The sequence below is a fragment of the Moschus berezovskii genome, chromosome 10 (assembly GCF_049115385.1).
Source record: "Moschus berezovskii isolate FMDL1 chromosome 10, NW_MosBer_1.0, whole genome shotgun sequence".
NCBI classification, from domain to species: domain Eukaryota; kingdom Metazoa; phylum Chordata; class Mammalia; order Artiodactyla; family Moschidae; genus Moschus; species Moschus berezovskii.
The window spans coordinates 13,355,644-13,369,207 of NC_142469.1; the positions used below are offsets into that span (position 1 = coordinate 13,355,644).

Below are 13,564 nucleotides of genomic sequence, written 5' to 3' on the forward strand. Positions count from 1 at the left end.
TTCTTCACATCAGGTGGTCAGTGTATTGGAGCTTCAGCTTTAGCATCAGTTCTTGCAATGAATATTCAGGACTGATTTCCTTTAGGATTGACTGATTTCATCTCCTTGCTGTCCAAGGGACTCTCAAGAGTCTTCTTCAACACCGCAGTTCAAAGGTATCAGTTCTTCAGCGCTCAGCTTTCTTTATGGTCCAACTCTCACACCCATGCATGACTACTGGAAAAATCATGTCTTTGACTAGATGAAACTAGTTCTGTGAAAAAAATGTAATGGATATTTTGATAGAGATTACATTAAATATGTAGATTGCTTTGGGTAGTATAACATTTTAACAATATTAAGTCTTCTGACCCATGAATATGGATCTTTACATTTCTTTGTTTCATCTTCAGTTTCTTTAATTATTGTTTTAGAGTTTTCAGAGCATAAATCTTTCATTTTCTCAGTTAAGTTTCCTCCCAGGTGTTTTATTCTTTTTGATTTGATTTTAAACATAGTAGCTTTCTTGCTTTCTCTTTCAGACAGTTCATTATTAGTGTATAGAAAAGCAACATTTCTGTATGCTAGTCTCATATCCTGCAACTTTACTAAATTCATTTATTAGTTCTAATAGTTTTTTGGTGGAGACTTTGGGGTTTTCTATATAGAGTATCAAGTCATCTGCAAAAAGTGACAATTTTTCTGCTTTCCTTCCTATTTGGATGCCTTTTATTTCTTTTCCATGTCTGATTACTATGGCTAGGACTTCTAGTACTACATTAAGTAGAGGTGGCAAGAGTGAGCATGTATGTTTTCTTCCTGATTTTAGAGGAAAGGTTTCAGCTTTTTACTGCTGAGTAAGAGAGGAACTCAAAAGCCTCTTGATGAAAGTGAAAGAGGAGAGTGAAAAGGTTGGCTTGAAGCTCAACATTCAGAAAACAAAGATCATGGCATCTGGTCCCATCACTTCGTGGGAAATAGATGGAAAAACAGTGGAAACAGTGTCAGACTTTATTTTTTGGGGCTCCAAAATCACTGCAGATGCTGATTGCAGCCATGAAATTAAAAGACGCTTGCTCCTTGGAAGGAAAGTTATGACCAACCTTGATAGTATATTAAAAAGCAGAGACATTACTTTGCCAACAAAGGTCCGTCTAGTCAAGGCAATGGTTTTTCCCGTGGTCATGTATGGATGTGAGAGTTGGACTGTGAAGAAAGCTGATCGCCGAAGAATCGATGCTTTTGAACTGTGGTGTTGGAGAAGACTCTTGAGAGTCCCTTATACTGCAAGGAGATCCAACCAGTCCATTCTAAAGGAGATCAATCCTGGGTGTTCATTGGAGGGACTGATGCTAAAGCTGAAACTGCAATACTTTGGCCACCTCATGCGACGAGTTGACTCACTGGAAAAGACTCTGATGCTGGGAAAGGTTGGGGGCAGGAGGAGAAGGGGACGACGGAGAATGAGATGGCTGGCTGGCATCACCGACTCTGTGGACATGAGTTTGAGTGAACTCCGGGAGTTGGTGATGGACAGGGAGGCCTGGTGTGCTGTGATTCATGGGGTCGCGGAGAGTCGGACACAACTGAGTGACTGAACTGAACTGAACTGACTGAAGATGCTAACTAAAGGTTTGTCATAAATGTCATTTATTATGTTGAGATATGTTTCCTCTACACCAGCTTTAATGAGCATTTTTAATCATGAATGGATTGAATTTTGTCAGAGGCTTTTTCTGTGTCTATTGAGATTATCCGATTGTTTTTATCTTTCCTTTGTTAATGTTTTGTATCATATTGATTGATTTGTGTTTATTGAACCACCCTTGCATCTCTGGAATAAATCCCACTTGATCATGATTTATGATCCCTTTTATGTATTGTCAAAATCAGTTTGCTAATATTTTTAAGGGTTTTTGCATCTATATCCATCAGAGATATTTTCTTTTATTTCATCATCAAAGTAATGATAGCCTCATAGAATGAATTTTGTAGTGTTCCTTTCTTTTCAATTTTTTGGGATAGTTGGAGAAAGATAGATTTTAACTCTTCTTTATTTATTATGTAGAATTCCCCTGTGAAGCTGTCTGGGCTTGAACTTTTTTTTTTTTTTTTTTTGCAAATTAAATTTCACTGCTAGTGACTGATCTGTTCAGATAGTCTATTTTTTCTTTATTCAGTCTTGGAAGATTGTATGTTTCTAGAAATTTGCCCATTTCTTCTAGCCTGTTCAATTTGGTGGCCTATAACTGTTTGTAGTAGTATCTTATGATTTTTGTATCTCCATGACATAAGTTCTTACTACTCCTCTTCCATTTATTATTTTATTTGGATCCTCTCTGTTTCTTGATGAGCCTCATTAAAGGCTTATCAACTTTGTTTATCTTTTCAAACAACCAACTCTTGGTTTCACTGATCTTTTCTATTTTTTTGCTTTTATGTATTTCCTCTCTGATATTTATTATTTCCTTCTGCTGTTCTTCTTTTTATCATTCCTTTATATGATAAGTTAGATTTTTTTACTTGAGGTTTTTTGCTTGTTTCTTGAGATAGGTCTGTCTCACTATGAACCTCCCTCTTAGGACTGCTTTTACTAAATCCTACAGGTTTTGGAAAGTTGTGATTTTATTTTCATTTGTCTCAGGTGATTTTCTGATTTCCTCTGTGATTTCTACATTGACCCATTGTTTTTTTAGTAGCATGTTTAGCCTCCACGTGTTTGTGTTTTTCCCATCTTTCTTCTATAATTGATGTTTAGTTTCATATTATTGTGCTTGCAAAAATGCTTGATATATTTTCTGTCCTGTTAAGTTGTTCAGACTTGTTTTGCAGGCTAACATGTGATTTATCCCAAAAAGCATTCCATGGGCACTTGAAAAGAATGTTTCTTTTGCTGTTTTTGGATGGAATGCCCTGTTAAGTCCAACAGGACTTACCTATTAAGTCCAACTAGTCTAGTGTGTCACTTAAGACTACAGTTTCCTTATTGATTTCTTTTCTGAATGATCTATCCATTGATGTAAGTGGAATATTAAAGTCCATACCACTAATGTATTGTCAATTTCTTCCTTTGTACTTGTTAATATTTACTTTGTATATATCGGTGCTTCTGTATCGGGTGCATAGATATTAACAAGTATAATATCTCTTCTTGCATTGATCTTTTCATCATTCTACAGTGCTTTGTGTTTTGTTATAGACTTTGTCTGAAAGTCCGTTTTCTCTGATATGAATCATGTTGCCTTTGCTCTCTTGTTATTTCTACCTTTTTCCACCCCTTCACCTTCAGTTTGCTTCTCTTCACCTCTGAAGTGAGTCTCTTACGAGCCTCATACAGATGGGTCTTGTATTTGTACAGTCAGCCACTCTGTTTCTTCTGATTGGAGCATTTAGTCTGTTGACATTTAAAGTGAATTAATAGGTATGTACTCGCTGCCATTTTCTTGTTTTCTGGTTGTTTTTGTAATTCTTCTGTTATTTTCTTATTGTTGCAGTTTATTCCCTTGTGGTTTGATCATTTTCTTTCGTGGTGTGATTGTATTACTTTCTCTCTAGTTTTTTGGGTGTTTATTTTAGGTTTTTGATTTGTGGTTACATGTATGTTGACCTGTAACTATTTCTTTTTGTTTTAAACTGGTAGTCATTTAAGTGCAATCATAGTCTAAAATATTTATATTTTTTATTTTCAGCCACATTTTGTGTTTTAATGTCCTATTTTACACCTTCAAGTTTGTCCCTTCACTGTTTATTATAGTATATGTTATAATTTTATTTCCTTTAATCTTGGTAACTAAATAGTTGAGTCACAGTCGTTGCTCTATTTTTCCCTTTTCTAGTGGGATTTTTTCTTTCCATAGATTCTCCCTTCTGACTATAACCTTTTCTTTTCCATATAGAGATGACTCTGTAACTTTTCTTTTAGGGTAATTTTAGTATTGATGAACTTTTTGAGTTTTTTCTTGTCTGAGACGTTATCTCTCCTTCAATACTAAATGAAAACTTTTCTGGGTAGATTATTCTAGGTTGTAGGTTTTTCCTTTCCAGCACTTTCCCTTCTGGTCTGCAAAGTTTCTATAAAATCAGTTGACAGCCTTATGGAGGTTCCCTCGTATATGATTCTTTGTTTCTCTCTTGATGCCTTTAGAATTCACTTTAACATTGGCCACTTTAATTATATGTTTAGTGTGCATCTGTTTGGGTTCATCCTATTAGGGACGCTCTATGACTCACTGGAAAAGACTCTGATGCTAGGAGCAATTGGGGGCGGGAGGAGACGGGGAAGACAGAGAATGAGATGGCTGGATGGCATCACCGACTCGATGGACATGAGTTTGAGAGAACTCCGGGAGTTGGTGATGGACGGGGAGGCCTGGCGTGCTGTGGTTCATGGGGTCGCAAAGAGTCAGACACGACTGAGCGACTGAACTGAACTGAACTGAACTGAATGCTTCCTGAACTTGGTTAATATTTCCTTCTTCAGGTTTGGGAAGTTTTCAGACATAATTTCACCAAATGCACTTTTTTACTACTTTCTGTCTGTCTTCTCCTTCTGAGTTCACAATAACACAAAGATATGCTTGATGTTGTCTCAGAGCCCCCTTAAACTGTTCTCATTTTTTAAAATTTGTTTTTCTTTTTTCTGCTCTGATTGGGTGATTTTCATTATTATATCTTCCAGATCATTTGTGTATTCTGTGTCACCTAGTCTGCTGTTCATTCCTTCGTGTGTATGTGTGTGTGTTTTGCTTATTTATTGTATTCTTCAGTTCTTCCTGGTTCTTTGTTATATTTTCTAGTTCCTTATTAAATTCTCAGTGTGTTCATCTATTCTTTTCTCTAAATCACTTATCATTGTTATTCCTAATGCTTTGAACTCTTTAACTGATGAATTATTTATTTCTGTTTTATTGCTTGTTTTCTTAGGAGTTTTCTTTTGTCTCATTTGAATCAAATTTGTCTTCGCATTTTGCTAACTTTCTCTGTCTCTGACATTAGGTGAAACAGTTATCTGTATGGTCTTGAAGGAGTGTCCTTTAGTGGGACCATCCCTATATAGCCTGTATGTGCCCAGTGGGAAAGCTGGAGCTGACCTGAGCCTGAGTCATGTCTTCCCCTAGGATGTGCTTACTACTACCACTTTTGTAGAAAATGGAGTGTGAGATCGGGTTGGAGCTGGCTCCAGGTGTGATTCAGGGCTTCTCCTCTGCTTCATGACCATCACCACCCCACTGGGGGTGGGAGCAGGTTCCCAGTTGCTGGAGCAGAAGTCACAAGGGTCAGGCCTGAGATGCTTCCATTCCCTCTGTGTGTGTGCTCTTGCCTCTCCCATGACCAGCACCCTTGCCTTAGAGGGAAGCAGTGCTGGAGCAAGAGGTCCTGGAATGGGTGCTTAGTGTGGGTCAGCGATCAGGCTGTGGTGGTCCTGAGACCATTGGAGTTCTGGACAGCTCCCAATCTGCTGCCTCCAGGAGTGACAGCAATGGCTGCTGCCCCCCATTCAGATGCTGTGCCAGGGCTTCATCCCCCTGCCACTGTATACCTCCCTTGGCCATGGCAGTCCTTACCCTAGTGTGGCGCTGTGCCACAGAGCAAGCGAGTTGGACTGGGCACTCAGCTTGTGCCAGGGCACACACTGAGGTAGCTGCAGGAAACCCTGCAGAGTTCGGGATCATTTTTGTCTGCTTCCTTCCTTACTGGGGATAAGCCAGTGTGTGTGCTCTCTTCACAAGCAGACTTTAGGTTTCTTACATGCTCACTGTCAGTGACACTGTTTTTTAAGCCAGCTAAGAAAACGTATCCTCCTGACATCAGTCCCCAGGACTGGGGTGCCCAAAATGTGGTTCAAACTGCTCACTCCCCAGGGAGAATCTCTGAGCCTGTGTAATCCCCCTTCTCAGCTGTATCCCTCGCTACGGGCACAATCCCCACCTGATCGCTTCTCTTCCCTTCCCACCTGACTTTGTGTGCACCTCTCTCACAGTCTTGATTGTGTAAGAGTCTCTCTGCCAGTCTCTAGTTTGTTTGCAGTGAGAGTTGCTCTGCATGTGGGTGTGTTATTGTGTTCGAAGGGCGAGGTGAACTCAGTGCCGCCTACTGTGCCATCCTGATCTCCCCAGAATTCCTGAAATGTGTAGGCTGAGCATCACCCCACACAAAATAACCCTCATCACTGCACCACAGAAACTTTTCAACAATATATTCAAAATTGTACATCTATTAAAGCTACTCAAAAGGTTTCTGAGAACCATTCAAATAACATGGCAGCAAGGCACAAAGTGACCTGGTAAAATTAGCGTAACATCTGAGGCAGAACTGTGAGTCCCAGAAACATAAGGACTAAGACTCCAAGAATCAGACGTGACTGAGCAACTGAGCAACAAGTCTCTGATTATTTCTGTGCGGTATGAGTCGCTCAGTCGTGTCCAACGCTTTGCAACCCCAAGGACTGTACACTCCATGGAATTCTCTAGGCCAGAATGCTGGAGTGGGTAGCCTTTCCCTTCTGCAGGGGATTGTCCCAACCCAGGGATCAATCCCAGGTCTCCTACATTGCAGGTGGATTCTTTACCAGCTGAGCCACAAGGGAAGCCCAAGAACACTAGAGTGGGTAGCCTGACCCAGGGATCAAACCAAGGTCTGCCACATTGCAGGAGGATTCTTAACCCGCTGAGCCACAAGGAAAGCCATATTATTTCTATAGTCAAGTAATTGTCTGGTACAATTAGCTTGGAGAAAGCAGAGAGAAGAATCTCACAGGTCAACAAATCAATGCAAATGAAGTTCAAGTTTGCCTCTGCCTAGAGTGTTGTTAGCCAAAGAGTGGATAACACCTACAAAGGCCACCGAGGTCCTTATTTAGATAGGTTTCCTGAAATAGCTATTGCATGAAGCAACCACATGATACTCTGCTTGGCAGTAAATACCATGTTGTTTTTCTGGATGTGAAAACCCCCAGAAAAGTCAAGATTTTAGAACAATAGAGTATATGGCTAGAATAATCTGATGTGGTGCTGCAGAGGCATCTCTTCGTCTACCAGCATCTGTGACGCCCTTTAGGAGGTTGGGGGATCAGCTAGGGAGGAGGGCCTAAACCACGGTGCTGTGAGACGCTCTCAGCAGGTGTCCCTTGAGTACTCTCCTGCTCTGACAGTCAAAGCACGGGGCCTCCCAGCCCAAAACCATCCCTGGACAACCTGTGTCCTAGACCTGAAGTCCCCAACCCCTGGACCACACAGCAGGAGGGGAACAGTGGGCAGGCGAGCGAGCAAAGCTTCATCTACATTTATAGCCACTCCTCATCACTTACATTACTACCTGAGCGCCCCTCCAGTGGTGAGATCAGTGGTGGCATTAGATTCTCACGGGAGTGCAAACCCTACTGTTCACTGTGCATGCAAGGGATCTAGGTTGCACACTCCTTATGAGAATCATCCTGAAACAATCCCCCCACCCTGTCTGTGGAAAAATTATCTTCCACAGTATCAGTCCCTGGTGCCAAAAAGATTAGGGGCCACTGTCTTAGGCCAAACATGTTCCACCTTCCCCACGTATCTTAACACAAGCACAGCCAGGCAGAGACTCTGATGGGCTGTGCATGGTAATTGGCTTCAGGCCCAGATAGCAGTATTTTCAGGAAACTCCTAAAGTTCTTCGTTTCTGAGGAGATTGCATTCAAATAACTCACCATTTCATAACTGTTCATTCTTTATGTATGTGACTCAGAGTGTCACACCTCATTTTCATATATGTCCTTGTACAGAAGAAACTATACAAAAAAGATCTTATGATCCAGATAACCACGACTGTGTGATCACTCACCTAGAGTCAGATATCCTGGAGTGTGAAGTTAAGTGGGTCTTCGGAAACATCACTAGGAATCTAGCTAGTGGGAGTGATGGAATTCCTTCCAGCTGAACTATTTCAGATCCTACAGGCTGATGCTGTTAAAGTGTTGCACTCAACATGCCAGCAAATTTGGAAAACTCGGCAGTGGCCACAGGACTGGAAAAGGTCCGCTTTCATTCCAATCCCAAAGAAAGGCAATGCCAAAGAATGTTCAAACTACCGCACAATTGCACTCATCTCACACACTAGCAAAGTAATGCTCAAAATTCTCCAAGCTAGACTTCAACAGTACATGAACTGAGAACTTCCAGATGTTCAAGCTGGATTTAGAAAAGGCAGAGGAACCAGATCAAATCGCCTATATCTGTTGGATTATAGAAAAGGCAAGAGAATTCCGGAAAAAAAAAATCTGTTTCTGCTTCATTGACTATGCCAAAGCCTTTGACTGTGTGAATCACAATGGGAAACTCTTCAAGAGATGGAACTACCAGACCACTTTACCTGCCTCCTGAGAAACTTCTATGCAGGTCAAGAAGCAACAGTTAGAACCAGACATGGAACAACAGACTGGTTCCAGACTGGGAAAGGAGTACGTCAAGGCTGTATATTATCACCCTACTCATCTAACTTATACGTTTCGTATCATGCAAAATGCCAGGCTGGATGAAGCATAAACTGGAATCAGTATTTCCAGGAGAAATATCAATAACCTCAGATATGCAGAGGACACCACCCTTATGGCAGAAAGAGAAGAAGAACTAGGGAGCTTCTTGATGAAAGTGAAAGAGGAGAGTGGAAAACCTGGCTTAAAACTCAACATTCAAAAAACTAAGATCATGGCATCCAGTCCCATCACTTCATGGCAAATAGATGGGGAAACAACGGAAACAGTGACAGACTTTATTTTGGGGGACTCCAAAATCACTGCTGACAGTGACTGCAGCCACAAAATTAAAAGATGCTTGCTCCTTGGAAGAAAAGCTATAACAAACCTAGACAGCATATTTAAAAGCAGAGACATTACTTTGCCAACAAAGGTTTATATAGGCAAAGCTGTGGTTTTCCCAGTAGTCATGTATGGATCTGAAAGTTGGACCACAAAGAAGGCTGAGCACCGAAGAATTGCTGCTTCTGAACTGTAGTGTTGGAGAAGACTCATGACAGTCCGTTGGAATGCAAGGAGATCAAACCAGTCAATCCTAAAGGAAGTCAGTCCTGAATATTCATTGGAAGGACTGATACTGAAGCTAACTCCAACACTTTGCCCACCTGAGGTGAAGACCCGATTCATTAAAAAAGACCCTGATGCTGGAAAAGGTTGAGGCAGGAGAAGGGGACAACAGAGGATGAGATGGTTGGATGGCATCACCGACTCGATGTACATGAAGCTGAGCAAACTCTGGGAGATGGTGAAGGACAGGGACTGCCTGCTGCAGTCCATGGGGCCGCAAAGAGTCAGACACGACTGAGAGACTGAACAACAGCAGCAAATGATTTATAACTTGAGATTTGGGGACTACAATTTTTATTTTCAATTTAGGTATCTGAGATCAAAGGTACGTAGGAAAAATGAGAGACTATCACAGGACCGGTATTATTTATAACAGCAGTTATAAACTATTTTTTTTTCATAGAATTTTTAGCTTCTTTCTCCTTAAATTTTATTTTAATTTTTCAATTTTAAAAAATTATTTTTTTATTTATTTATTTTTGTCTGTGCTGGGTCTTCATTGCTGTGTAGGCACTTGTCCAGTTGCCATGTGCAGGCTTCCCATTGCAGCGACTTCTCCTTGCAGAACAAGGGCTCCAGGCAGGCAAGCTTTAGCAATGGTGGTGTGTGGGCTACCGAGCACAGGCTCAATAGTTGTGCCTCGTGAGTGTAGTTGCTCTGAAGCATGTGGGACCTTCCCAGATCAGGGATCGAACCCATGCCTCCTGTATTGGCAGGCAGATTCTTTACCACTGAGCCACCAGGGAAGCCCCTAAACTACTTCTTTTTAACTGGAGCAACATGAGTAATATGAAGGCACATTTAAAATGTTAAACTGTAAAGACAGTGATTGGTTTATTTATTCAACAAATATTTATTGAGTGCTTCCTGTATGTTAGGTACTGCTATAGGCATGGAGTGGGCATTCAGTTCCAGGCCTCATAGGTCTTACATGCTAACATAAGAATTTTTGAAGAAATACAAACTTTTAAATGTTAGTTAGTGTTAAGAAGGCGAAACACAATGTCCCATGAGAAGGTGTGAGGGGAACCTGTCTGGAGACCCTCAGAATGTATTTTGTAATAGCTGGGATCTGAGTCTTTGCTAGCCAGGCGAAGAGGTGAGGACAGAGTGGGGGCTACAGGGAGAGACAGGAAGGATCCTAGGCCATTTGAGGGGCTCGGAGAAGACCCTTTACATGACTCTGCGAGGTTTTGAAGAAAGGAAGTCAGAACGTCATTTAAAGATTACATTCTGACCTCCTATAGAGAGCGTGTCAGAGGAGCAAGAGTAGGTTATAGGGGCCAATAAGGGAGCCTTTGCAATGATCCTGCAAGAGTGTTGGTGGCCTTCCAGTGGAGCCAGCTGGAGTGAAGAGACTTGGGGCAGAGGCACCTGGGTGGGATGACGTTGTCCTTAAGGAGTAGAGTATGTGAAGTCGCTCAGTCGTGTCCGACTCTCTGCGACCCCACAGACTGTAGCCTACCAGGTTCTTCTGTCCATGGGATTTTCCAGGCAAGAATACTGGAGTGGGTTGCCATTTCCTTCTCCAGGAGATCTTCCCAACCCAGGGATTGAAGCCAGGTCTCCCTCATTGTAGGCAGACGTTTTACCATCTGAGCCACCAGGGAAGTAGAGGAGGCCAGTGTTAAAAATGACACCTAGATGGAAGAAGAGTCTAAGGACAGGAGAGGTTGGATGCAGATTTTCTTTCTTTATGTAGTTTTTTCAATTATAAAATGAAATCACCACTCATTTTCACAAGTCAAACTGCAGAGATACCTTAGGAAGAAGTTAATTATCATCCTCCCACTTCTGGACTAACACCTGTTAGCAATGAGTTATTCTCTTATCTTTCTTACTCATATATGGCTGCATTTCTGTGTTTTTAAATTCAGTTTTGAACTTGTTGAATATAACTCTTCTAGAATTTACCAGTGAACACACTAAGTAGAAAAGTAGATACAGGGGTCAAAACCCAGAAGGGAAACATGCGCTGGGTTTACAGATTTGTCTGTCCTCGTGTAGATAATGCCTCAGTCATGGAATGGATAAGCGTACCTGGGACAAAAGGTTGAATCACAAGAAGAGAGCTGGATGGAGTCCCGAGGAGGTCCAGGCTTGACCAGTGAGGAGCTGGTTGGAGAGGAGAGGTCAGAGAGACAGGAAGAAGAAACAGAGTACATGTAATACAAGTCATGAGCGTACCAAGTGCAGCCAAAAGGTCGATAATGGAACATCCATTACACTGAGCAACAAAGATACCACTACTAGTGTCCAAGGTCGTATCAAAACCAAACGAGGTTGCGGGGCACTAGTTTGGAGTTTTGCTAATTCACCCCTAGAGATATGCTGTTTCTCCAGCGTCACCTCCTGACCAGGTAGGGTGGAGGTCACAGCGAGGACAAGTAGGGTCTCAAAAGTGAGCAGGAATGTTTGACAGAGGCAAATATTTCAGGAATATTTGACAGAGTGTGAGAGAGGCAAATGGGATAAAAGCTGTTGCCGTGCTATTGTCTATTTTTATGTTAAAGTAGGGACTGTTTTAAAAATAAATGGATTTTTTAAAAATTTTTGTTTCATGTTTACTTAGGGAAATGTTGGTGAACATGGAGCTGGTGGTCTAAAAGGAGAGAAGGTAATCAAATTTGCAGAGTGAGTAGAGACATCTAGGTTTTTACACCAATTCACACATTCACACGTCAGGGCAGCCCTACTGCCCTGCAGCTTCCACGTCAGCCTGCAGGGGGCGCCACTATACCTGCCTCCTGACCAAGCAGGACTGAGCTCTGCCTCCCCTTGAAGCCCTGAGGAGCTGACCACAGGAAGGGAACACTTTCACAGTGAGGGGAAATAGCTGTCACATAACTGTCACAGGTAAATGAAATTAGGACACATGTTTCAGTTTACAGTTAGATGTTTCTTGGATCCACATAGGTGGCAAAAACAATCTGAAATGCCCTGTGACAGGATGCCTGAGGCTTGCTATTTTTCTGTCCTCTTAAGTGTCCAAGCATAAGCTGTCATGCAAGCATTTTTGGGTGGGGTTTTATCGTGTACAGTCACAGTTTAACCAAATAATTATTTCAAAACAGCTTTAAAATTTAAACGCTGGTGAATTTCCATTGCTTTCTCATTGTCATCATTCACAAGTTTCATTATATTAGCTGTGAAGATGACAAAGGCCCTTGCCTTCTCAAAAAGATGACTCACTGCTGTTTGATCCTGCAATTGTGATGACCTTAGATTCAATGGGAAAGTGCCACTGTCAAGAGAAAAAAAAAAATGAGGAAACTATATTCAATATTTTGTAATAACCTATCAGGGAAAAGAATCTGAAAAAAGATACATATATGCATGTAAAACTGAATAACTTTGCTGTACACCTTAAACTAACATGACATTGTAAATCAGCTATACTTCAGTTTAAAGAAGAAAAAAAGACGAAAGAAACAATGCACATCAAGTCCACAGACAGAGATGAGTAGGACTGAAAACACTCTGCAGGAACATGGCCTGTGAGTGCTCCCTTCCTTCATTCACCCAGTAAAAATTCTCATGATTGAGGGCAGGGTATTTCGACATGAATCCAAGAAAATATGATTTCCGTGCCTTATAAATCCGTGCAGCCCATCTATTCACAAGATCATACCTCCGTCACCAGAAAAAAAAAAAAAAAAAACTGCTAGCAGATAGTCTTCACAGAACGGGGAGCTTCTTATAGATTGACCATTGCAAATGAATTTTCCTGCAAAAAATGAAAATAAAAATCTTGACATTCTTAAAAAGACGTCCCTAAAAATTGATTATACAGCAGTAATGTCATTTATGTGTCTTGGATTGCACTGCTAGTACATTAGCATTATTTCCTGTAACCAAATAGCTTATGGAATTCCTACACCACCATAACGAACACATTATATTTTAAGCAATTACTGCAGGACACATGCAGACTAAGGAGAAAAAAAAAAAGAGCTTGTCACTTAGGACAGCTGAGCAAAGAGAGCTGTGGCACTTTTAAAGTATTTAAATTATGATTCATTCCTTGAAACAAAGCAGCTGGCTCCCGTTCTGCTCTGTTCATTAGGAAACACATGTTACTTAGGAATTCTGAAGACCTCAATGTTGAGAAATTTGATTCTGTAAAACAGGTGTATTTCTAACTCTAAGGACACTTTCTATGGCTCAAAATCTTTTCTAATTGCTTCAGAATCTTAAGTGGAATTAGAAAAAGCCAGTGGCATGACTGTTCCCTCTTCCCACCCAAAGAAATAACCCAGAGGAGTCTACAGAGAACTGGATACAGTACCTGATATAAATGCCCATGTGAAATGATTTGTAGGACTTTTAATTAACAGGAGAAAGACTCTCCCAGTAAAAAATGCATAGGATGAATTCTAAAATGGAAGCACCGCCCTTGCTGGAGGAGCAGAATCACCTCTACCTGTGCACACTCAGTACCTGGGCTGAGTCTATACTTCCGTTCTTGGTGATGCTGTTCAGAGAATTTAAGGCACCTTCAAGCTGCTC

The 13,564-nt window shown here is 41.3% G+C and overlaps 1 protein-coding gene across 2 annotated transcripts in view; it reads left to right on the forward strand.

Annotated features, from left to right (window-relative positions):
- Window positions 1-13,564, forward strand: part of COL19A1 (collagen type XIX alpha 1 chain) — a 453,176-nt gene that overhangs the window by 351,379 nt on the left and 88,233 nt on the right. For both annotated transcript variants that reach the window (XM_055433811.2, XM_088840925.1), the window contains one exon: window positions 11,628-11,672. In XM_055433811.2, the coding sequence (XP_055289786.2) occupies window positions 11,628-11,672 (45 nt within the window). The remainder of the gene's footprint in view (window positions 1-11,627; window positions 11,673-13,564) is intronic.